Source organism: Polypterus senegalus, chromosome 1 (genome assembly GCF_016835505.1).
Source record: "Polypterus senegalus isolate Bchr_013 chromosome 1, ASM1683550v1, whole genome shotgun sequence".
NCBI classification, from domain to species: Eukaryota; Metazoa; Chordata; class Cladistia; order Polypteriformes; family Polypteridae; genus Polypterus; species Polypterus senegalus.
This window is the reverse complement of record NC_053154.1, coordinates 168,354,290-168,376,435: the sequence shown is the minus strand read 5'-3', so window position 1 is coordinate 168,376,435 and position 22,146 is coordinate 168,354,290. Positions and strand designations below refer to the sequence as shown.

General features: G+C 35.4%; 1 protein-coding gene across 21 annotated transcripts in view; it reads right to left on the bottom strand.

The window, feature by feature from the left end:
* kif1aa (kinesin family member 1Aa) overlaps positions 1 to 22,146 on the bottom strand; it is a 247,128-nt gene that overhangs the window by 20,284 nt on the left and 204,698 nt on the right. For 11 of the 21 annotated variants that reach the window (XM_039762412.1, XM_039762424.1, XM_039762499.1 and 8 more), the window contains 7 exons: positions 12,674 to 12,788; positions 9,132 to 9,265; positions 8,767 to 8,828; positions 6,959 to 7,104; positions 5,041 to 5,247; positions 2,154 to 2,225; positions 1,368 to 1,492 (listed from right to left, as the gene is read on the bottom strand). In XM_039762412.1, coding sequence (XP_039618346.1) covers positions 1,368 to 1,492; positions 2,154 to 2,225; positions 5,041 to 5,247; positions 6,959 to 7,104; positions 8,767 to 8,828; positions 9,132 to 9,265; positions 12,674 to 12,788 — 861 coding nt within the window. Of the gene's footprint in view, positions 1 to 1,367; positions 1,493 to 2,153; positions 2,226 to 5,040; positions 5,248 to 6,958; positions 7,105 to 8,766; positions 8,829 to 9,131; positions 9,266 to 12,673; positions 12,789 to 17,391; positions 17,416 to 22,146 lie in introns of all 21 variants that reach the window. The other 10 variants (XM_039762404.1, XM_039762416.1, XM_039762408.1 and 7 more) reach the window with 1 other exon arrangement.

Here is a 22,146-nt window from a genome sequence, read left to right as displayed (position 1 = left end):
TTTCTAGTTTGTTTTGCATTAATTCTTCCATAAAAATACAAGTAAAACAAATAATAATCTGGAAATGTACCAACTACTTTTTCCTCCTATGTATTACATGAAACATAGCATCAAGGAAACATACAAATAACTGCAACCTTCACATCTGTGAAACTGCACAATGTCTGTAATTGTTTCATGTTCCTGAGTGAGTTGTACATTGGACATGATCAGAACATAACAAAACTATATGGATGCAACCAGGTAGACAGTATCAAGGGAACAATAATATCTAGATTTCTTATGCAGGCAGTGTTCTCCCTAGCTTCTTGCTTGGCTAATTTAGTTGAGCGCCTGGCTGTCATCTCGCATGACATTGTGAGATGACAGCCGCAGATCTGCAGGCACAGACATATCTAATTATCTGCAGAGACGGCAAGAGACGAGCGGGCGGGTGGGCAAATGCGGAGCAGAGTTCACAAGCAAAGAGTATGGGGAGGTGGGGTTTTGAGAGCGGGCTGTACAGGGTAATACCGATGGTGTAGAAGCTTAATACAGTTGTAAGGAGTATGGAGAGGTGAGTGGGCGAGAGGGGGCTGTACATGCTAATAGCGGGAGCGGAGCGGCGGTTCACAAGCAAAGAGGATGTGGAGGTGGGCGGGCAAGAGGAGGTCTGATAAAATAGAAAAAAAAGTCTAGTGAAACCAGCCTGTCAGATATCAGAAAAAAGGCGTCAGGAAGTGATATCTCTGTTCTCAGCGTTAGCGCAGTCTGTGTAGTGCGGCTGAGCATACAGCAGCTCTCTTCTTGTAAAGTACCTTAAAAATCTGATCAATGGGTACAGGTATTCTTCTGCAGTAATATTCATTTAAGAACATGATAGGAGAGGTGTGCTTTTCTCTAATCTTCTTTCCTTATACCGTGAATGTATTTGTGTTTATACAGGGAAAGCATTGTGATGGGGTCAAAATATCAACATAGATTTTTGTTGACAAAGACATGCGTTTGATACATCTGACTTTTCTGATTTATTCTAATTATGTGTTTGTAATATAATTTTGTACTTTGTTATTTTGGTCATAGGTGTATTAATGGAATAGACACTAAAGATCCAAAATGAATTTTCCTCCAATGAAATTATTATTTTAAATTTCCAAAGTTTACTCTTTGATTTCTTCATAACCTTATAGAAGAAACAAGGAACAGAGGTATCTCTACTACTCCATTTTTCTATTTTTCTTAATAATAAGAAATTACCCTATTGTTGGAGTTCATAGTGTTCACAGCTCATATCGTGACCAATCAAGTGAACTATATAGAATTATACTGGGTAGATCATCTTCATTTCTGTCCTGCTAAATAAATATACCTACAATTTATTTTCTGACCTGAGTTCTGAGTTGGTGTTATAGCGCCCTTCCACCAGTGATGGGCAGGTTGAGGATGGGGTCAAGGAGCTTGTCAGTACTGTGGCTGAAGTGTCTCTTGGCAAGGTGACTGACATCTCAGAGAGCTGTAACAGAAGCAAAATGTGGAAATGATGAACATCAACTCAAGTGGAATGACTACATTGTTTCAAATTTTTGCTAAAGCCTTTTTATTCACATAGCATAAGCCTGTCACAATCATTTAATGTGTTTTGAATCTTTTTCTTGCAGCTATCCATCTATTTAAGTAATATCTATTCCAGTACAGAAGAAGTGAAATAAACAAAAAAAATAAATAAAATAAGAGTAAGGGTAACTGCTTTCATAATATTCATATTAGCTTATTAACAGACTGATCTATTGATTACATTATTTTCTAATTATTTAAGGCATTAACTAATTTCCAACCCTTCATTTTATGTGTTGTGATTTGAAGTCAAGGCCTATATGGGATGAATAAGATAAGGAAAGGAATAAACGCTGGATGGAATATCAGTGCATTGCAGAGACTCTTGTGCAAAACCCACATTCAATCTTCGTATGTTTGAGGTGGGAGAAGATACCAGAAAACACACAGGGTTAAGGTGCAAACTCCACAAAAAGAGCAGATGTAATTTCAATATGAGGCAGCAACACTAGCCATCATAGCACCATGCAGCCTGGCTATTTTAGCATTCCACTTTCCCTCTATAGACCTATTCACAGTAAACAGAATAATAAAAGCTTTACCATATTTAATGAACCTACCTTACTCTCACTGGCACTGATGCATACGTGACTGTATTCCCTGTTGAAAGTGTGAGTGAGAAGCCGCAGGCACTGCAGAAGACAGAAATAACAAAATATACAGATAAAGAGAACAGCCAGAGGGCAATTTAACCAAAAATGAAAGGAAAATATCTTAGATCATTAAGCCTTCATTGGATTTGCTTCTTTGATTTGCCCACCTACCTCTCTCCTCTGTATCCATAATTATTTCTCCACTTTGAGACAGAAAACACAAAATAACTAACTTTAAGGTTATCTTTTAGTTAAGCTACAGGGCTCCTTAAAGAAAAACAGTTTGTTATTGACTCTGGAATTAGTTGCAGGAAACTCATAAACATATCAATTAGTAATTTTAAAACCAAAGTTTCAAAGTGTAGCCAATCATAGTACCAGCAAAATCCTTTTATAAAAGACTACCATAACTCTTAGCTTTAGTACAGACATTAATGTAAAGAAAATTAAGTTAATATTCATTTATTACTTTCATTTTTTACATGTGTGTGTGAATGTTGCCGGAGGCTTTGTGTCCAAATACTGTACTGCAGCTTATGATTGTTAGCTTACCCTGGACTAAATGAGTTGTGTTTTGTTTTACTTTAACGATGCAGAACAATGTTAGAAAAATCAAATACGCACTCAGATAGCAATGATTTGCAAAACTGCTAATATTGAGCAGAAAGTATTAAAGACAAACTAACACCATAATGAGGCTCAATTTTTTGATTCATCGAAAAATTGCAAGTCCACTGTAAATTGGTGTTTTCTAGATGAAATCATATCTCATTTTAGCATTCTAAATCTACAACTACAAAGACCCATAAGGTATAATATTCTCCACGTGAAACAGCACTGTCTCTAAAGCAATACTGCAAAAATCCAAAGTACCAAAAAGAAGTGTTTTTATGAATAAAATAAAGTTCATAAGTGATGAATAATAAAATGAGTAACAATTGAACACTATAGACCAGGAATGCAAATATCTATTTCTGTTGTGTGCCAAAATAAACAAGATATACACCCCTGTCCACTAGGTAAGGTGCATAGTGCACTTTCCCACCGAGAAGTACCACAATAAGAACAATAAGACCACATTCTGCACCGCTTAGCTACCTCTGGCCCCTCCATACATTTGTCCAAGAATTACTTTTAGGGTAAAATCTGGGCTGGGATTATTTTAAGGAACCCCAAAGACTTTGTGGTTAGGACTCCAATTAGAAGACCAATGTATCTACAGCAGTGTTGTATCCCACCCAACACATATTTAAATTACAAGACCAACCCAAGGACATTTGTCAATCATAGCAGTTATTATTGATACATATAAACAGGCTGTCAGACTGTGTAACTCGATACATAACTTCTTTCTCTTCTTGCAATCCTTGCCCTTCTGTGCTCTATGACAGTCTGACGCTAAGGCTCATACTACTACCACTTGGCAAGAATCTCTCATTTATTGGAGGGTCATATGATCCTGTTACATAATGTGCTGACAGCTCTCTTACCATTTGCTGGGCCGTGTAACCACATTCTCCTAAAATAAAAGTAGGACTAAGGGTGGGTCTCATACTACAGTTTTTATAATGGCAGCCATAATGCCATATTCAAATCTATGACCCATGTTAACAATGCTCAAACATATACTGTAACAACTCTACATAGCTATCAGGAGGTCCTAAATGCCTGTCAGATCATACAGAATAAAGTGCATATTAGTGCATTGTAGACAAAATGTTGCAAACATCAAGACAATGACAAAAATAAATAAATAAAGCAAACCTCATATGTGGCAAATGACAAATTAGCCACAAACTCAGACATCTACAGTATATTAACTCTAGTAAGTAATGGTATGGACAGTGATACTGAAAGACGTGCTACAATTTGCAAAAACAAATTTAAAAAATGTACTTTCTTAGCGGAGGCTTTCTTCTAATTTCAGGAGGATAGTGGAAAAAGTAAGGCAGAGCGGCTACTTCTATAATTAATAATCACAACTGCCGGATGCCCAAATTTTTAAAATCTTGATGAAATTGGCATTAATATAGTTTTGACAGTAAAAAACAGATTTACATGAAATCTGTTAGGACTCCTACCCAAGTTGCCCAAGTTATCCATTTACATTTGTGAATAATTTTCTACTGTAAATGTGTTAAAATGGCAAGAATGAAACTGGATCACAAAGATTCATGTAGAAGAGCTCTGTACCCCTGACAATAATGACCCTATAAACCTATAAAGCTACCTGTGCATAGCACAAATAATAATAATAATAATTCTTTACATTATATAGCGCTTTTCTCACTACTCAAAGCGCTTTATGTCTGATCCTTCCAAAACTTAGGAAACATTTGACCAACATCTCTTACTACTGTATACTCACCCTGTAATAAATTCTTGAATATAACAATTAATTTATAATATTTATTTTATTTGTAGATACAAGTTATACCACTCTTCAGAAATTTAGCTATTCAACCTTTTTTGTCATTATAGTACTTTTAACAATTGGGATGGTTTATAGAAGAAGTGCAAATTGGTAAATTTATTGGTAAATTTAACAATATGTTGTTGTTTAAAAAGCGACTGCACAAAATATTATTACTAAAATATTATTATCCAAAAAAACAATAAATCTTGGCTGCATGTTTATGCAGTAGGGGAGTTTGTATAATAGAATTGGCTAATTGGCTTCATCATATAACATGGTAACTAAAAATAAAGGACTGTGATTATACATTTGTCCAGAATAATTTGTAAGTTGTCTACTTCTGAGCTGCTTACATTGAACAACAATTGCCTACAGAGACACACAGTTAAAGCATTAACAAGAATGACGCCTTTAAGTAAAACAGCAGCACTAGCTTACCTTGGCAGCCAGCTCTCTTTGTCGTTCATTGGGACTGTCGGGGACTGGGTTTGGCCCTTGGGGCCCACTCTCTGTGGAGGACTGGGAGGAGAAGCTATTAGATTCACTGAGATCCTCACTACCGCAAGAAGACAGCGATTCATGACCACTGGGCATTGAAGTTTCCAGCTTTTCACGTAGAAGGAGGTAATGTCGGGTTTTCTCCACCTATGAGTTAAACAATGGGATGTGTTTCACTGTACCACTAATGCATTTGTACGGGTAACATTCAAGTCAGTAAATCAATTAGGACTTGATTCTGTGTTCTAAAGATGTTCACGGAATGACTGATGACTGTGGAGACATTAGATTGGAATTAAGATGATAAGCAAACCTTGCAGCAGCAATAATTTCTAGTTCTATGGGCAATTCATCAGTGACAAAATTTTAGACCTGGAATTTAATGCACATAACAAGAAAAACGACGTATAAATAATGAGAAAAGATGGAACCAACAATTTTAATAATGCTAAAAAAAAGAACTGGAAAAAAAATCAGATTAGTGTTGAATGGTATGACAAAATATAAATTGTTAACAAAGGGTTGGAAAAGATAAAAAAATAAAAAAGCATTAGATTAGAAAGATCAGGTGTGTGATGGAATGGTAAGAAGTAGGAATGGGCAATAGATTGAATGAACTGACCAGACTGAAAATTTGGGAGGACAGGTGAAGAAGATGAAGTAATAAAATAACAGGAAAATTTCACAAAAAGAAAGAATAAGTGAATTAAGATGTGATAACCTTTCTAGTGTACAACCAATTTAATTCCTTGGTGACTTAAAATAAGTCTTCAAATTTTTTTTAGGCATTGATAAAGTTCTGCAGAATTATTTCAAATAGTGAACCTTGTAATGGATGACACTTGACAAAATTTAAGAAAAAACCCAATCAATCAAAGTGCTTGTTTAAAGAACAGGTTATGGGAATCTAGAATAGACTGTTGAGCCATGTAATAGAAGACCCTGACATCTTTTAAAATCTATCTGAATGAAGTATTGGGACTACTTAACTACCCCAACAGGCTTGCTGGGCAAAATTTTCCACTTTTGTTGATTAGACTTCTTATCCTTTTATGTTCGTATAGGTTTAGGCAATTAAATATGGAGAAATCAGAACAAAAACAGATCATTCATTACAAGATCACCTGAAGCCAGGGACTATCCTGAAGACACTGGTATGACCCTTGGGTGGGATGTTTATCTACTGCCAGGAACATTCATGCTTACATTCACGCACACACATTATACTATAGTGATGCCAATTAACACATCAAGCACACCTTTGGGATGGATGATGAACTCCAAATATTTGGACAAAGTCTATGCAAATGCAGCACAGATTGATCTGGCCAAGAATTAAACCCTAGTTCCTTGAGTTGTGAGAAAATTGTATGAAAACACTGGGAATGAACAAGGTGATAAAAAAGCACTGAAAATAAGAAAGAAACAATGGAAGGAAATAACAAGAAAAAGATAACAAGTATTGTAAATTTGCAGGAAGAAGGAACAGCACTGAGAGAGCAGGAGGTACTAACGAGAAGAGAGACTGAAAAGAAGAAGACTGTCAACATAGAAAGTTTAAAAAAGGAAGACCAGAAGAAGAAAAAGAATCAAGAATAAAATAGGATAAAATTAAGAATAAATACATAATGACTGTAAGTAAATATCATATATAAAAAAGATTTGATTGAAAGAATGATCGAAAAGGGAAAAGGAGAACAGCTGGAAGGGTTGCCGTGGTCAAGAGATGGGATCAATGATAAAACATAACCACTTTTATGGATGCGGAATCAGAGGTCCTGAAACAATTGGACAAGAGCTGCTCTTAAGTGTCCATACTTGTAATAGTGGTTTATGGAACAAATTGGTCAATGCCTACTTCTTGTAGAAGGCTAAGCTTTTCCAGTTCCCACTGGTGATCCAGGATGAGGCTATCGCTACGTGGTCTCCATCCAGCAAGATTTTCTTCTCCTCGTACATAGGCCACTGAAGTATCAAGGACTCTTCTGCGTCTTCGCTGCATTCCTGAAGAGAATGGTGCAATTATTACCTGAATTCTGGAGTGTACAAAAAGTTTCCTTGGAGGTATCACATGCAGTTAATTAAATTAGTATTTTATAAATTGTCAAATTTTGTCTTAAACAGGTTGAATGCAGATAAATTTGAACAAACCAACTAGAATATTCACAGGCCCGTTAAAATAAATACCTGAGTCATAAGTGTTACATGAACTATAGTCCACAAACGAATAAGCAATTCTGAAAATGGATGGATGGTGTCATATGGGCTGACACTATAAGGAGGCCAGAACAAGGTAGAAGTGGGCTATAAGGCCTTTGATCACAAGCTTGTAGTCTGGAGTTCATGCGTGAGACAAAGGTTTAATTTGAAAATTGTCTAGAGGAAGAAGAATGCAGGAGGAAGTTTTACATAGCAATATCCAGGTTCTGCAAGCAGCCCAGTCACTCTAACCTGAGTTAGGGTTTAAATCCTTGTGGAGGTGTACCCAAAGCAGTACATAGTAATGGGCTTTGTTGCTTGTTGCATAGTCTTAAGTCTCCAAATACCCTTTACCCCTCTGCATTATTAATTTGTTATCACATACCATTTTGTATTGTTTGTGTCCAGGGGTCTGATCTCTTTAAAATATCATGAAATAATTAACTATCATTTAGTCTTCAACAGGTCACTTGCTTATTCTCTCTGATCTTTACAAGGAGAGAATCAGATCTCCCTGGAGTCTACCCTGTTGAGTCCTTAGGAAAAATGATATGCTTCTATCTGCGCAATCTATCTCAGTAGTGCTTGCGCCCCTTTTTATTGTGCTTCAGAGCTCCCTGAACACATTGTATACGGGGTGTATGGTCCAGAGGATGCTACTGCTCTCCCACATGGGCATGCATCTTATAACTTTTGGCACAACTGCAACTCTCACTTCCCTGGAGGATTCTTCTGGGATTTCTGGTGTAGTTGTGCCAGAAACACTCGCAGAATTTTGCTTTTAAATATTAGCTGTTTACATTAGTAATACAGTTTAAAAAACGTTTACTATTTGACATTACACTATACCATTTCATTCTCAGTTTATTCAAAATTCAGAGTTGTGAATCAACCAAAAGCACAGACATTTGGGAATTAGATGGAGTAGCTGCACATGTGGCAGAGAACATGCAAACTTCACATCGACAAAGCCTTGACTAGGCTTTTTATCACTACACCATTATGCTGTCCTGTTGCTGAAAATAAAACCTTAAAATTTTGTATGCAATGCAAAACTTAACAATCCTGAAATATTTTCCAGAAAATATAAGTGGAAATAGAGTATATTTTTAATTAGTGGGGCAGTGTGGTGTAGTGGTTAAGGCTTTGAGGTTGTGGGTTGTGAGTGTTTCAACTACATTATGTCAAATGGGTTCAGATCCTGCTACTGACACGGCGTGACCATGAGCAAGTCGTTTGACCTTCCTGTGCTGCAACTGGGAAACCAAAAAGAAATAGAATCAATTGTATCATAAATGTTTTTAAGTCGACTTGGATAAAGACATCAGACAAATAAGTAAATACAATTACAGTACCCAGTCCATCCATTTCCTAACCCGCTGAATCCAAATACAACGGGGTCTGCTGGAGCCAATCCCAGCCAACACAGGGCAAAAACTGAGGCACTAACAAAAATAAACACAATACCTGGACTTCCAGCATCTGCAAGGTGACATAAGCTGACTTCATAGACCCCTGTTACGCGGTTACTGTGAAAAAATAAAATCCAGGTATTTTTAATAATTATGAAATGCAATATGAAATACACTTTTTTTTTTTTTTTTACTTTTGATTCATTTATTATGTAAAATTTTATTTTACTATCTTTCTTCCAGGGTGGTAATGGTACACCTAACTCACTTAGTCCTTTCTTTGTGCTTCAAACATTTATCAACATGACATTGCTCCTAGCTATTTATGTGAGACTCACAATTTAGCATTTGAAGCATAGCCAGGGAGTAAGACACAGAGAATATTCTGTTACAGGATTTATGCAAAGCTCTCCTCCTTACCTCTCTGATGCCCTCAGTGCTCCACTACCAAAAAGATTCCTTATGGAACGAGAGGCAGGTAATTTGGCATCTCTGGAGTAAAACACCATACTAAAGTCTTTCGTGATGACTGTTGGCTGAGTGCAGTTTTCCATCTGAAAAAGGTTAAAAGCAGAGTTACAAAGAACAATTAAAGCTGCCCATAATATAAAGGTCACTAGAAACTAATTATTTATTTATTTACCAAAGATGAAATTTATTTTTATTTTTGAACTATGTTACAGATGTCATTATTTGGAAGCTTTACCTATTCCTTAACACTTAAGGCAGAAATGAGATGTGCATGTAAACATGTCGGTGCTTTCATCATTTGTGTATCCAGACTTGCAGCTGATGGGATGGAACAGTGCTTGAGCTGAAGTGAAGGGAGTGGACAAGAAGATACTGTATGTGGAAACTATTTTAAATTAAAGACCATAATATATTACTAATATAGAACAACATGAACATATAAATTATATTTTATGTCAGTTCCAGATACTATAGTTTATTTTATTATAGCAATTACTTGGATTATTATATAATAAAAATATCTGTAAAATTGTTTTAGGACAATGAAATACCAGAAGTCAGTTGGTTAATGTAGTTATGAAATGTGTAATGTTATTAATATTAACCTTTACATTTTTTAGATGACATTTTCAAATTCATTTTTATTGCAGTTTTCAAATCATTTATACCCATAAGATTAATATTTGGTCTGGAAAAAAATAGATTAATGCATAAGCATTTGAGGTAAGACTAGTCTCTGCTTCACTTTGTTAAAAAGAAAACTTTTTGTAATTATTTTACACAGCTGTCTCCAGTGGTATGTTCTAGTAACATGAATAGTAACTTTCTCAAGATAAATGAAGAGAAAACTGAAATCTTAGTTATTGGCAATAATGGATACAATGAGGCTATTAGAAATAAACTGGATACATTAGGATTAAAAGTCAAAACGGAGGTAAAAAGCTTAGGGGTAACTGTTGACTGTAATCTAAATTTTAAATTGCATATTAATCAGATCACTAGGACAGCATTTTTTCACTTAAGAAACATAGCAAAAGTTAGACCTCTTATATCATTGAAAGATACTGAGAAATTAGTTCACGCGTATGAACTGTATGTTCAATTCATTATAATAACTGTTCATGGTGGCTCTAAAATCCGTACTGACCCCTACTCTCTCTTCTGTTTCTTTTTCTGGTTTCTTTGTGGTGGTGGTGGCAGCACCACCACCTACTCAAAGCATGATGATGGTCCAACAAGAAGTCTACGTGACCATCATCATCAAGTCCTTCCGTGAGAACCCTAAATCCAAAGAGGTCCGTTTCATTTATGTTAGAGGGGACTGGGCAGTCTAATGGTCTGGAATCACTGCAGATTTTATTTTTTTCTCCAGCCGTCTGGAGTTTTTTTTTGTTTTTTCTGTTCACCCTGACCATCGGACCATCTTATTCTATGTCTTAATGTTGTCTTATTTTAATTTTTTATTTTGTCTTTTATTTTTCTATTCTTCATTATGTAAAGCACTTTGAGCTACTTTTTGTATGAAAATGTGCTATACAAATAAATGTTGTTGTTGTTGTAGTAATTTACCTATTAGGACTTTGCTGGTCAACATGCATAGTCATGGACTTTATAGGAACACAAACAGGCTTCTGATACATGTTTTGCATGCAACACTGAACCTAGACTGTCCAATTCAGATGTAGTGTTACAGTGTTGTTTTAAATAATATTTGTTTAATGTATGCACATTATATACAGTTTACATTTTATTTCCGTATTGGTCAAATAAAGCTGAAAAATACATTATAAATACCAAGATTGTTTAGAAATTACTTTGAAATACACAGTTGTCCAAAAATATTCAACCCATTGCATTACAGTATTGTACAATGTATAGCTTCCTCGGAATTTAGGAAGTCTTAAGCTTCAGTTACTAAATGTGCAATGAATGTCAATGTGACATTGGCAAAATGAATGTCAAAGTAACTGTAGCTATCTACAAAGTGTTATATTCTTCAGTTTGTACTGAAATGTGAATTTCTGAAATGGGTTTTGTACAATGGTTACTAGAAAAGGTATGATATACTGTTAAAGAAAACACTGATTTTTCTCTGAAACTGACTGCACAGTGCTAGCAGTCTAACAAAGTTATATGCTATATATCACATGAACAGAGAAATATACTGGTCTCATAAGTACTTTGTCATAATGCTCCACACAATACCTTCTCAGTACTGGGCACTACTGTACTACAATGACTGACTATTACCTATAGTGCTTTTTCATTTTGTTTACAGTGCAAAACATTGCTGTATATACAGAAAACAAAAAGGTTACTGAATACTTTATAAACTGTCTTAAATTGTGCTATGCAAGATGCAAGATGTCATGCAGTATAAAATAATGCTGACCGCCTTCTCTATAAGGTGCATTGTGAGTGTATTTAATATGGAGGGTGGAATTTAGAGTGGCAAAAATGACACATACTTTTCCACCCATTTATAATTGTGATATTTCTATAAAGAATCTAGATAAATATCTCTGAATAGCTTTATCAAAGTGTTTTTTATAAAATTATCTGAAATATTCTAAAACATTGGATCACAAGGAGCAAGGTCAAGCTATGGACACTCCATCACTGCAGCTCAAAACATAGCAGTAGAACAGATACTGTTTAAAAACTCCCATGCTGTACACAAAACTGTCAATGTTTTCCTCCCAACCTCTTTCACTGGCTTTCGGTTTTTATAGATGATCAGGTTGGTTTGCTGCTTTCCTCTACTACTGTAATGACTTAGTGACTTCTTCTTAAAGTATACTGAGTTTGTACTCCTTATGGAAGATGTTATATACTGTGAAAGATATAATCACTGCCTGCTCTTGGAAGCCACATTAAATAATCTTGATTACACACATATACAGAACATAGTGGAAATTCTAACTTGTATGTGCTATTCAACACACGTCACTTTCCAGCACCATGCCAGTGAGCACAACTACCCTACCCCAACACTTAGGCTTTCCTTATCTGAAATAACTACCTTATTTAGATTTAATTCCCTTAACCTGTCAGAAAGACATTTCCTTTAGTCCTTATATATATATATATATATATATATATAAATATAAATATATATGATAAATAATGGTACATATTATAACAGAATGATTGACTGCATTACTGTGTCACTCTCTGATAAATGCACACCGTGAAAGGTAATGAATACAAATATAAACTAAGGGCTGCCTAATCCTGTAACATTTGGTGATTGTTTGAACTACAGTATGTCATATGCTATTTAATGTAAAATAAAGTTTGACAGATTGCTCTCAAACTGGCTTTATTATATAGGTCTGTCTATGGAAAGTGCTACTCGGTATATAATAACAATGATTGCTTCTCTTGTGATATATCTTGAGTATTATGTACAAAAGCTTTGTAAATCAGACAATATTTTGCAAAATATTATTGCATGTAAATCAACAAAGACAGCAGACTGAAAATATCACCTCCAGATAAGCCGAGAGTGTCATGTAGATTTTTTCTCCATAAGGTGTGACACGATTCAACATCAAAGAGTTGTGCATAGAGCTGTCCCAGGCCGCTGTAAACCGATAAAAGGTTCTAATGGAGGAAAAAAACATTGAAAGAAAAAAGGTATTAAATGACTGCTTTATGGTTAGCATTTAACTGGAAAATTTCAAATGTTTGCTCTGAATTAAAGTGATCTGTAATCCCAAATACTGCAAAAGACAAGAAACATACAAAATGGATTTAAGAGACCAGAAAACTAAAGTCAGAAAGCAGGTCTATGTAGTGATTAACCAAAAAATCATTAACTTTATACATTTAACATTACTACTGTGCACTTTAAATCTATGATACTAAATAAACTAAAACATAAATGCAAATAAAAACTAGCTAAGCATTATTCTTCAATAATAAAAATGCCCTAATGAATATATGAACTCTTTCCTCTATACTCTGGAATTGGCCAAAATTTTCTCCGTGCTATCAAGCAAGCACAAGACTCAACCTGCATTAGATCAGCTCTTGCCAAGCATAAGATTTCCTGCTGTTGTCTCACTACCATTTGAATAACAAGCTGAGGTGAAGAAGGAACTTGCAAGAGTGAGCGGGTGAAGCCGATGTCACATTACACGATTTTTAGTGGTGGAGTATGTCACACTTGCTGACTGCGTCGCTGGACCATGTCAGTTTGTACAACTGAAAGTTGCTGTCGATGACACATTTGCTGACTGAATATCAACCATCGACCACATTCCTGCTCACCCCTTTTTGTGACAGCCAATAGTTTGCTGTCTGACGGAGCTGGCACTGTACGAATGGTTAACAACTATGGCAAGTTCAATTGCATTCTTGGCCCTTTTTTTTTTTTCCATTTTATTGTTGAATGTAAAACATGAGACATCAGACAGATGAGCTTCTCATCTGTTTGTAAGGTCCAAAGTCCCTTTTATTCCTCATTACTATATTATGTGTTTGGACCTCTGGACGAGCTTTCATTGGTTGTCAGCACTCATGCACACAGAGCCTTGCTTGAGGGCCCAACAGAGCAGAGTCCCTTTTGGCATTTACAGGATTCAAACCGGCAACCTTCTGATTGGCAGTGCAGATCCCTAGTCTTAAGAGGCACCACTCTGCCCGAGTTTTCAAATAGATATACTAAAATAGCTTTTAACAAAGAGGGCTCTTATTTTATTTCCTTATTTGATTGTTTTGGATATTTGTGTGTTCAAATGTACACAAACATAATATCACAAATAAAGTGATACCATTATTTTATTTTAATTGTATATCAAAATGGTCACTTCACTGTACTACTATATAATAAACACATAAGTATTAATTAATTTAACTATGAAGTATAACATAAAGTGGGGCATTTTGAGGATGTAAAGTGGGAGGAGATGGTGGGGACTATAGGTAAAATGACAACAAGCAAATGTAAAATATGTTTAAGGCGGTACATTGTTCTAATGTAGTGTAGCTCATTACAAGGAGGCACCTGACTGTGACAGGACCACTTGTAACATCATGCTATTCAGATGATGGATTCAATATCCTGGGCACTTTAGGTTTTCAGAGTAGAGTAATATTTTGCAATTTTTTTTCTGCCTACTACAAAAACTGCTTTTCATTTGATCCTGTGACTAATTTGGTTTACTTTGTGCAAGGAGATTGTAATATTCATGAACTGGACCGTTGCAGTGAGCTCAGTTCAAGCAAATGGCAATTTTGTTCAGTGAGCTTAGGTAAATAATTAAAAATCAAGTTCTTAGGATGTGCTGTTTTTCAAGCAACTGTTACATTTTTAGCCTTCTGTTTCAGATTTAGTTAACAGTTAGTTGTAGCTGCTCTGTTTTACTCCTATTAAACTTTTTCAGACTTCTGCTATATTAGTGATAAACTGCTTCTGACCTAACAAGATATTCTATAACTAAATTCTAAAATTAAACTATGAAATCCTTCCCTTACTGCCAAACTAACTAGTTTGCTAAAATATTCACAGTAGTGAAAAAGTCATACTGAATATTTTAACCTGATTACTTAATACTGGCCGTTGTTACATCTTTATTAAATAAATTAGACTAAGATACAAAGCATTTTAAGAAGATTTGTTCCATTTCTCTCAATACTTTGAGGAAAACTGAAATCTCACAAATCCACTTATCTTGCAAAACAGAACCTTCATGTCCTAGTTATAGCTCAAAAACAGCCTTAACTAATCCTGCTAATTATATTCTAATATTGTCTGTTGCAAAAAACAACATTCATAATGTTTTGAGACTTACAATAAAAGAAACTTTATTATCAGAGGCAGATATACAGTACAGGCCAAAAGTTTGGACACACCTCCTCATTCAATGTGTTTTCTTATTTTCATGACCATTTACATTGGTAAATTCTCACTGAAGGCATCAAAACTATGAATGAACACATGTGGAGTTATGTACTTAACAAAAAAAGGTGAAATAACTGAAAACATGTTTTATATTCTAGTTTCTTCAAAATAGCCACCCTTTGCTCTGATTACTGCTTGCACACTCTTGGCATTCTCTCGATGAGCTTCAACAGGTAGTCACCTGAAATGGTTTTCACTTCACAGGTGTGCCTGATCAGGGTTATTTAGTGGAATTTCTTGCTTTATTAATGGGGTTGGGACCAGCAGTTGTGTTGTGCAGAAGTCAGGTTAGTTGGACGATCATTTATTTTTCAACAGGACAATAACCCCAAACACACCTCCAGGCTGTGTAAGGGGTATTTGACCAAGAAGGAGAGTGATGGAGTGCTTTAAATGGTCATGAAAATAAAGAAAACACAGTGAATGAGGAGGTGTGTCCAAACTTTTGTACTGTACTGTACATTAGGGGGCACATGGATATGTACTGTTATGACAGGGGTGGAGGGTTTACCTCCAACGCTGCTACTAGCGTCTCAATAATCCATGGCTCCTTCCATGTGAGTCCACATGCCCTTATCTGCCTTATCCCATGCCTGCATGCTCACGCTGCCACTCCTCATCACCTTGCTCATTTGGGGTTAAAGGCAACACCTTTGCCTTACTTTCCCCAACTCTGTGAGTTGAACCTTGCCAGGATCCCTGAGGAGACTAAATAAAGCTTTATATTTTTATGGCAGACTGGGTAAGTTATATGTATTACTTTCTAAACATATTAAAATAACTACAGCATATATGAAATAATTAAGTACTCTTGAATAATAGCTTTGTGTTCTACAGTATGAACAATATCACCATGTAGAGAGGGTCTATAATGCTCTGGCAGATAGGTCTAAACCCGAGCATGCATCGCAGTCTGCTTTATGCCCACTTTATTATAAAGGAGCTTCATTCTCAGGCAATTTGAGGCATTTAACTGCGGTATTACTGTACATTTAAGTGCTACTAGACTTCTGAGTGGTTCAATAGGAAAATGGAGAAGAAGGATTGGCATCATCACTAGAAACATCACTCCTTGTTAGTATTCCAGCACAATCAAACTCCAGTCACTACTATACTGTATTGTTTTTGCCCAGGTTTAGCTCAGAAAGAATATCTTTTTCAGGGGCACTGTGGGCCCTAGAGGTTTTCCAGAGTGGACTGAAGACTTTGTATTCTCTACTCCTTTGATTGTTGGTCTTAGATTACTGTTCTTGGAAACTACCATTTACATTAGAACTTTCTGGGATTTTGAACAAGGCAGACATGTCTAAATAAAATTGTTTATATATACTGTGTGATGCTTTGCATTTTATGGCATGATGTTACTGATTAAAATCAGTATTTTGCATTTTATTTTGTTAAATTATTATATACATGTCAATTGAAAATGCTCTCAAAATAAATTCAATTGAATTCAATGTTTGTGATCAAATTAGAAAGCAAGTGTTTAAATCAAAAAGGCAAATACCTGGAAGTGCTTTATATCTGACAATAATAAAATGATTTGTCAGACTCATTAAAAGCAAAATCATTTTTTTCTTTTGTCAGAGAGTATTAAGATTGTTTATAGGATAGAAGTATTTACATATAGCAGATTAGACAAGATGGCATATAACCAATTTAAGGAATGCCTCGTCATTTTTCATTTCAGTTAAAGCTATTGTTTGAGGTCATGTGCTATGTCCTCTTAGAGAGCTGCCTGACTTGAACTTGACTTCAATGAACTCTTTTTCTAATATTGTGTGACTACGTAAATAAGACTTCACAGTATAAATACATGGCATGTTTTTTTAAAATGAAAATTGTCATATAAAATGGATGGATTTATCACATAAAAAGTTTTAAGTGATTTTGTCAGAATCTAAGCTGATACTTTTGTCATTCCCCAAACCACAGTTATTTCATAAATTGCAATTGATTGACAGCTTAGCACGGCAATATGAAAAGAACTTTTACAAACACAGCAAGTCTTATAAATGCAAAACATTGAGCATAGAAAAAGCCAAACTTGTAGGAAAAGCAATCAATACATTTGCAGGTAGGGAGGCAGGGAAAGACAGCATCTGCATGCAACGGCGATTTAGAGGAATCCACAGACATGGTTTCTTTTTTATACAGTACAGTATACACAAGATACAGGAACCAGTACAGAACAGGGTTCTTGCACAGGGATGGGTAACTGAGAGAAAGGGGTGCTGCAAGAAAGAGGCAAAGAAAGAGACTGAAAAAGATTACTTGGGAGTAGAGACAGATGAGATATACCTATAGTTACTTTCCAGCGAAATGCTTTGAGAGGAAGGAAATCAGCCATAGACAATTGAGAGAAGAAGAAGAAAAAGAAGAAGAAGGGAAAAAAGAATATAGTGAAAATTCAGAGATCTTATGGTGGTGAAGCATATCGCAGCATGCACAGTGTTTTCCTTCTGGCAATGTTTTTAACTTTTTCTCTGATTAACTAATAGTATTAACTCTTCTTGGACATGTTTCCAACCAGCTTTACCACATGTTTAGGAGAACAGTGCCCATCTCCTGTCAAAATGCTTTGATTAGGGACACAAAAAAGTATTGCCTGTGAATGTTTTTGTAAGAATTAGTTTATCACCAGGTAATCTAAATAATTTTTCACAAATGAAGACCTGAATATAATCTCCAGAAGGAAAAATTCTGTACATAAAAATTTAATTATGAAAAGGGCAGCAGGAGAGCATAATGCAGTCCTGGTCAGCATGGCTTCAGTATATAGAATAAGAGAATCTCACACCCCCCAAAAGCCTGTTCTCCATTTTTTAAACAAATGACCCACATCCCCAGATGGACCTGAGGTGCTGAACACCCTTGTCTTAACCTGCTGCAACAGTGCAGGCTGTTGGAGGGCAGTGTTCTGTACTGTTTCTAATCAAAAGAATGAGAGGAAAAAGAGAGATGGCATTCTGCAAAGACACCAGCTGCAATTCAATCAGGTCACACCAACTGTCCCTTACCACTCATTTTGGAGAAGAAAAGCTGCTGTTGTGGTAATGTGCTGTATTCTGCTACCACTTACTGTTGACTGCAGGCAATATACTGTACAGTAAGTGCAATATACATTAAGCAATGTGTCTGCATAACTACATTTTTTGTGAGTATACAGTATATTACTCTAGAAAAAATGCACATTATTACATAAAATAATGCTCACTTGGTTTCATTTGTGATTTAACTGGATTTATAGACATATGCTCTATTTATGAATAGCAAACATTTATATTCACAAAAAAGTATTTAGCTTGTACTATATAAATAAAAACATGATTGTAGGTTGTATAAGGTAGAGAATGAGGGTGGCCCGTGAGAGTAAAGGGGCAAGTGTCATGGCCTGCTTTATGATAAAATAATTAACATTATGATTATGTCTTGGTCTTTTAGTGTTTTTCATTTTTTGTAAATCTTGTAATTTCCCCTCTCATTCGTGTTTGCTATTTATTCATTTTTTTTTAACTCTTATTTTTTTCCTTTGCCCCTTTCCCTGTAATGACGTGTTTATGACTTCCAGATATAACCAAAACATCCCAAAAAATTCCCCAATTTTGCCTCAGCTTTTGTCTCAGGTATTGCTAACTTACCTGCACATGTTGTTCAGGTCCCTTCTTGATTCTTTACTTCATAAATCTTGTATATCTAGTTGATTTTTTGGTTTATTTTTGCTTAGATCATTTGGTTTTTAGAATTTTTTGGGTCTGCTTTTGGTCAATCATTTTTGGATTGAAGATTTAATTTGATCATTTTGAATTCCATTTCCTGATGCCTTTGTAATAAGTTTTAATTTTTGTTGCTTTGGACTTTAACTTGAAATCTTATTTTTGTACTTTGTCTCTTTATTTAATAAAATAAACTGAGCAATTAAAATGTTGCTTTTTTAGGCCAGAGTTTTACAGTTCCCCTCTGTAATATTTACAAGTGTGTATTTTCGTATTAATTTGGGTTTTCATACGTGCAAATCTAGTTCCAACATTTATTTTGTATTTTGAATAGAAAGTTCATTTTTTATTGTTCACATGACGCATTTGTTTTGATCATGTAACTGTGACGAGTTATGTATAAATATGGCAGCAATCACAATATTTACTTTGGTAGATTCAAAGTCCTGACTTCTTTAGTATTAGATTCAAATCTAAGAAGAGTCTAATTATAGATTTTGATTTTTCTGGTTTTGAACTTCAGTCCCTTTTTGACTTTGATTTTTGTTTGGCCTTCTGTTTTTGAGCGATAGCATCTGCAAAAATTATTGTGAGATACAGGGAGACCTGGGTATATCACATCAGGCAGGCTTGTGATGAGGGTTGGGCAAAGGTAAGGATCGAATGGAATGAGGTAACCAGCAAACAAAACAAGAGAGTGAGTTGAAAGAGAAGTCATGGAGAGAAGGAAGTCAAAACCATAACTAAATCTAATGCTAGGCCTGCTTGGAGATTAACTAACTACATTATAAGGCTTTATCCACTAAGTAATGGCTATATTTTGTGAAGCCTTCATATTTATGGCAACTTTGTCCAAATAATAAAAATACACTAAAATCTCACAAAATAAATTCTGCACAGGGAATAATATTAATTTATTAATGTATTGAATGAATAGAGTAAGCTATATACATGATTAAAACCTGACTAAAAAGAAATGAAATGTTAAAAACTATTGAAGACCATAATGAAAAACTTAAAAACACTGATACAACTCTTCAGTAATAGCCATTTTTGGGATTATTAATGGCAGCTTTAAAGACCATAAATGCTACATGGCACAAACTAAAGAGCATTTATTTTCCCTAATACAAAACACAAAAAGTGACAACTAATACTTTTTAGCCATTAGACCTACAAATGAAACAAAATAAAGAAGGGCTAACTAGTGTGTTTTTCCCTTCACAGTAAAATGCTAGTGCCTCAAAAGGTAAAACGAGCCAGCGCTTGCACCTCAACCATAGTCTACAGTTCTTTCACCTGATCCAAAGTTAACGGTCTTCACTGTAGTCTTTTTTGAACAACTTATTCCAGTGTTCACCACAGTTATGGCTGACTCACTGATTTTTAGTTCCAGCCTTTGCCATGCAGCCTAAACCTCCAGCCTGTGCTGCTATGTAGTTGTCCCAGCCAGGAGGTGGTCCTGCCATCAAGTTGTCTCAGCTGGGAAAATGTCCTGCCTAGCCAGAGTGCATTCTGGAAATTTATAGCTTTTTTGACTTTTTCTTAACCTGAGGCCATTCTTATAGTTGTGCAGTTTGCCACCAGGGAGCACTCCAGAGAGGGTGCCAAAGCCTTTGCTGCTAGGGGTACCCTAAAATAGGTGCCAGAGGCTTTACTGGCGGCAGGCTTACCACAGTTGTTGCCTAAGATCATTTTAGCAAGAAGCACCACAGCTTTTCAGGTGTTTGGATTTTTGAGGGGCATTTTGTTGTTTTTTTTGTGTGAATTATGTTGTTATATCTGTTAATGAAATTGTTTTTGCACATTTCTATTTGTTTAATTTCTATCTATTTATTTTTTTTCCATTAAGTGGTTCTTTCTCTTTAATCATTTTGTTATTTTTCTTTCTCTTTTATGTTAGTTTAGTTTGTAATCTGATTTGTATAATGAACCCAAGAAGGTGGGGCTTACTGATACTGATTAGGCAGCTTATGGCAGACTACAGAAAGGCCTTGCACACACCAGGCCAGTGCTAGGGCATCAACTTTCACTGCTCATGCTGTTCAGCTCCCCTCCCAATTCCTTCTAGAATTAATAGTAAGTCTTGCTAGTATTCTAGACCCTTTTGTTTGAATCTACTGGCTTCTGATTAATGTGTCTCTATTTTGGATGTTGTATTTGTTGCTGTATGTTAGCACATTGCATTGCATTGAGCATTGATCATTTTCTTTTCCTTGCTTAATAAAATATATAAAAAGGGGGATTATTAGTTTTAATTTCTTCGGCCAGGTTATTATTAGTTTAATTTATTAGGTTTTCAATGGCTGACCTCTCCCTAGAACAAGATGGGCACAAGCCTGTGTAGTTTTAGGCCTAAACCTTTTTGAAGTTTACAGTTTGCAGTTTTATGGTCTAGTCATAACAGTCTATACAATAAAATATAAATAAGAGGCACTGTGAACAAATTAAAAGACTCAACATTATCTTTCCTTGCTGAAGAACACAATGGTTGGATATGGTTATTAAGATGACAGACAGCAGTACTGGAATGTGCATAAGGAGTTGAGTTTGGCTCCTGGATGACGACATTCTGTGTAAAGTTAGAGCTGTCACATGTTGTGCATAAAAGGTGGAGCAAAAACTTTCCTCTCTAAGTAGTAAGAATATCCTGTGTGCTCCCTTGTTTGACATGAGAAGAACATTGTGTTAGTCCATTTTTCTCATGAGTCCAGTTTTCTCATTACATGGCTTTCTGCATGCTAAAAACATTGCATTGATGGTTCCTCTTAGCTTACTATATAGGAAACATCCCATCTGCTCCCTTAGAAGGCAGTTATTCACTCAAGCGGTAAATTTAATGCATAGCAGAAGGAATCAACTTAGCTAACTCTGAAAGGGCCTCATAGTAGATTATTTAGAGTATCCATATATAGATATTTAAACAATGAATATTTATTTCATGTCTTGAAAGTCAACAGTGTTCTGAATTTTCAAATGATTGAGGCAATTATGTAAAAAAGTCTTGTATTCTCATTTTCTTTAGTCTTACATTCTCAAGATGACAAAGGTCATGTTTTGTTCTTCTTAAATGCACAGTGTCAGAGTTTAGGTACTACGCATTTCACTACATATAGTAATGTATGTATAATTTTATGTGACAAATAAAATTTGACTTGACTTGTAATGTTTCTCCGGGTTACAGCAATACATATATATAACTTTCTGATACAGTTAAGACATGGTGTGTGATTATCCATTTCAGAATGCAGTTAATGAATTTACAGAAAACAGGGTAGACAGAAGTGTGTCCCATGTATCTGTGATACCTAATGTTGACACTGTGTACCACTGTTTTCAA